The sequence below is a fragment of the Pteropus vampyrus genome, unplaced genomic scaffold (genome assembly GCF_000151845.1).
Source record: "Pteropus vampyrus isolate Shadow unplaced genomic scaffold, Pvam_2.0 Scaffold72, whole genome shotgun sequence".
In the NCBI taxonomy this organism is placed as follows: domain Eukaryota; kingdom Metazoa; phylum Chordata; class Mammalia; order Chiroptera; family Pteropodidae; genus Pteropus; species Pteropus vampyrus.
In genome coordinates this window covers 335,645-339,943 of record NW_011888853.1, presented here as the reverse complement: position 1 = coordinate 339,943, position 4,299 = coordinate 335,645, and the positions used below count along the sequence as shown (strand labels likewise).

Sequence of the window (4,299 nt, the reverse complement as noted above, 5' to 3'; positions counted from 1 at the left end):
GTCCATTTCTGGGGGTACCATATAGTAAATAACATCTACCTGCACTATGCACACTTGGATTTGAACACAAGAAATGTAGATAATGACTGTATAGGGGCTAGCTAGGCATATACAAGTATAAACGTAAGAACACGAGATACATATGGGGTTTTAAACACACAGACAGATACCGTTTTCTATCTTTGTCAGACCTCAGCATCTCAAAGGGTCATATTCAGGCATGGTCGCCTCTTTTCCAGACTGTGAATTGTCTGGCTGAATTTAAATGTTCGCTTTAAAGGGGAGTAAATCAGTTTAATGCATATCATTCGCTCAGACAAGCCGACTCAGACGCCGTTCTCTGACTGGACCCATGCCGCACAAATTCGTATTCTAGAAGCCAGGTGTGATGGGCGGGAGGAGAGTGGGTGGGGGTAGGGTGCACACCGCCAGTGGGCAGAGCGCGTTCGATTCATCTGTTTCTCGGGCAGTTCAGATACTGGTCTGGAGGTCTCCATTGAGGAGGGTTCTCTGGGTCTCTGTGGTCTCGTTCAGTCGGGATTTGTCCTGCTTACTGTCGCTCCGTTCCCCGTCATCTGTGCCGCTCACCTTGACCAAGCAGAGGACATTCTGGAAGCTCTTCTTGAAGTTGTCAGACAAGAAGGCATACAAGATGGGGTTGGCACAGCTGTTGGCATAGGTGAGGACCACCACAAAGTCAAATATGCCTTTTAGGGCCGGGGTGGGACTGATGGCCACGGAGACCGAGGAGACATTGAATATGTAGAAGGGGAGCCAGCAGAAAATGAAGACAGCCACCACGATGGACACCATCCGGGTGACCTTCTTCTCGGACTTTTTCCTCTTGGAGGAACCCACTCGGATTCCAGAGGACTTCACCTTGATGATAATGAACAGGTAGCAAAGACAAATGATGGTGAGGGGTACCAGGAAGCCCAAGATGAAGGCGTAGATAATGAAGCCTGTGTACCATGCCCCAGATTCACCTGGCCAGTTAATGGTGCAGCTGCTTCTCCCCCACTGGTTGCTCCGAAGCCCAGCGTATATCATGATAGGCAGGATGACCAGCAGAGAGAGTCCCCACACAGCCACGTTGATCATCTTGGCTGTCCGGGGTCTCCTCCACTTGGCCGACTTGATGGGGTGGACCACAGCCAGGTATCGGTCAATGCTCATGACTGTCAAGCAGAAAATGCTGGTGAACTGATTGATGCCATCCACAGTCATGACCACCCGGCAAATGGCCTTGCCGAAGGGCCAGTGGACCAGAGCCACCTGCATGGCCAAGAAGGGCAGACCCAGCATGAAGAGCTCATCTGCGATGGCCAGGTTGAGGATGTAAATGTTGGTGATGGTCTTCATCTTGGCATAGCGAAGGATGACATAAATGACAAGCGTGTTGCCACACAGCCCAATGATGCAGACCACAAAATATATGAACGTGAGGACGGCGTTGCTGGTCAGGTCATAGTAAGGCTCTGTCTGGTTTGAGCTGTTGGCTGCCGCCCCGGAGCCATTGAGGTCAAATGGAGAGGAAAGCCATGGCTGGCTCCCATTGAATGGATCATACGCCATATCCATGGCTGCTTTGTAATCTTAGGCTATAGATGTTATTCTCACCTTAATGGGTCCTGGAGGCAAAGGATCCACTGTGTCATCTGCAAGGGAAAGGGAAGATTGGCCATCAGTCAGAGGCTACTTAAGCTCTCACCAGCTTTCCATGTTTGTGGTTTACCCTCCCAGACGTAATCTTCCACGGAAAAGTGTATCTTCCTACATCAACGTAGAGCTACCAGCCCATTCTCATCAGTGTGCAGAATCTTCGAGTTGTTTTTCCAATAGTGGAGAGGGGTCTGGGTTTAGCTACCATACTTTATCTTGTCATCTTTGGTGACACACGTGTGGGAGATGCACTAGCTGCAAAAAAAAAAAAAAAAGTACTTGGATCCCTAAGAAGTTGACTGATCCAAACAGTAAAAAGGCAGAGCTTGTAGAAGCCCAGCCTCTGACCTCAGAGGGTCTGACACTGGCGTTCTTGGCCTGTCCTCGTGAGGAAATCTATGCTGATCTGCCGACTTTGGGGCTTTTCCATTCTGAAAACTCAGTAGTGGAAAAATCCACTTGAGAGGTAAAACAAACCAAGCCCATGTGACCTTGTGCCCTGCACCCCCATTTGTTAGAATGGGGGTGTCATGATGACATGTGTGTGAAAACACCCTACATTGTGCAGGGCTCAAAATCGGAGCTCGGTAAGGGTTCTCCAACCCCTGTTTTTCTTCTACCATCTCGTTTATCTCTGTTATTAAACTCTGCCTGCATAACGAACTAATTTAGTGTTACGTATTTTTAAAAACCTGGCTTGCTTTCATTTTTTAAAAAATGTATGCATTCGTTTACTTACGTTTCTCCAGGACCCTATGCTTGCCCTCCTTAGTCCCTTGGAGCCCTGTCTTAAAGTCCCTCAGCACGATGCTGCTCTTCAAGGCGTGTCTTCTGCCACCCCGGAGAATTTGCCTGCGATCCTCTGACTAAGGACCAAAACAAGAGCCAGGCTCATTCACACGAGTGAACAGAAGGTTGCAGACACTGATGTAGCTCATTCACATTCACGGTCCCCTTGGTCTTCCCAGCTACCCTATGAGGTGGGGATAATTGTCTCCATTTTACAGATGAGGAAACCGAGGCTTAGAGAGTTAAAGCAGCCTGCTCCCATCCCCTGTACATAATTAGCAGAGCTGGGATTTGAACACGGGACACCCACATCTTCTGCACTCTTCACAGCATCATGTCGGCTGCTTTTCAGTGGACTGGAAAACTAGCAGCTGATAATGGGGCTTTGGTTCGAAGCAGCTGACTCCTGATTTCCCTCCTCGCTGAGAAAATAATGGTAACACTATCGGCTTGGCTTAAGATATAAAGCAGTAGCTTATCACATACTTAAATTAATTACCTACAGCCATTCAAAACCCATCACTGTGGACTTCTTTACTCTGGACACCAGGGATGCAGGAGTGAACAAGACAGGGCTGGTGCCCTCTAGGAGGTGACAATTCAGTAGGGGAGACTGGCCAGGAGGCCGGCTCAGCTAGGGTACGCATTGCATCGAGATGCGAACAAAGGACTTAAGAATGCCTTTCCCTCCTCGGGGATTCCCAGGAGGCTTCATAAGAGGAAAATGCTTGAGCTGGGTCTTGCATATGTCAAGGCTGAAGCAAGGAGGTCATTCCAGGAAGAGGGAAGGCGGTAAAGGGGTGGCGTGTTCAGCACACAGTGGGAATAAATCACTTAGTGGACACATGTCCCCTGAGCAGGGCGCTTTTCCTGGTGCCTGAGTGAAAACTGGAGATCGCTCCTTTGTGCTTGGAGAGACTCCTGATGACTGAAAGGGGACTTAGCCAGCCACACAAGTTCTTGAGGACCCTTGGCCACCTTTGCCTCTGATTCATTTTGCGCTGCCAGGCGCATTGCGGGTTCTTTCTGTGCTACTCGCCCCGCTGTCTATAAAGTGGAGTCTGGGCTTTGTGGCTGACCTTTCTGCAAAGTACTTTGGGGGACCTGGGATTTAATATCTGCATTGGGTAAAAAGCATAAACTGGCAGCTATTAAAAACAGGAGCTGTAAAGAAACCATTTTTTTCATATCCCTAGATTAACTTGAGTTGTTTCCGCTGTCATTTCTAACCGTCTCATCAATTTAATTCTGCGGACCCAGAATCCTATTTAAGTCGCCTGCATTAGAGTGTGATTCGTCACTAGCATTTGCAGGGTCTCGGCTGTGTAATATGCAATGTCACAGTCCAATGTCTGGATTAGACTGAAGACCCCTGGGCTGCGAAGCCCTGTGTGGTGCTTTTGGTATAGGGACGATGGTGGTGCAGGCATGCGAGGGAGGGTTGAATGCTGACCTCCAGCCTTAATTCTGCTTTTTTGGCTGGAGTCTCAATACGTTGGAACTGCATGGGGTCATTTTTTTTTTTTTTTTCCAAAATAGGCTGAGAAGTAGCATCTCTCCACTTTTGAGAGAGGCAACAATGGATGGGGTTCAGTGCCTGGTGAAGGTGGCAGAGGTGGTCAGCTGGAAAGCCAGTCTGGATTGGGAAGTCTTCCCCAAGGAAGACGTGAATGTAAATCACAGTGAGTCTTATTTCATCAGCAATGAAGTCAGCTGCCTCAGGTCTCTGAGCGACTTCTGCTTCATTCAGGCTTCATCGAAGTTGGAGTTCAATGCCAGGCAGTCAATATTGTTGAATTGTGGTTAAATTAAATGCACAGGGAGTTCGGTTTCGTGCTTTTTAATTTT

At 48.5% G+C, this 4,299-nt stretch overlaps 2 protein-coding genes across 2 annotated transcripts in view; one reads left to right on the top strand and one right to left on the bottom strand.

Moving 5' to 3' along the window:
* Positions 1–4,299, top strand: part of SLC39A11 (solute carrier family 39 member 11) — a 229,639-nt gene that overhangs the window by 20,797 nt on the left and 204,543 nt on the right. The gene's annotated exons all lie outside the window — the stretch shown is intronic.
* On the bottom strand, positions 201–1,652 carry SSTR2 (somatostatin receptor 2). Its single transcript, XM_011361872.1, has one exon. It carries the CDS (start codon positions 1,579–1,581, stop codon positions 472–474), a length of 1,110 nt encoding a protein of 369 aa, XP_011360174.1. The 5' UTR covers positions 1,582–1,652; the 3' UTR covers positions 201–471.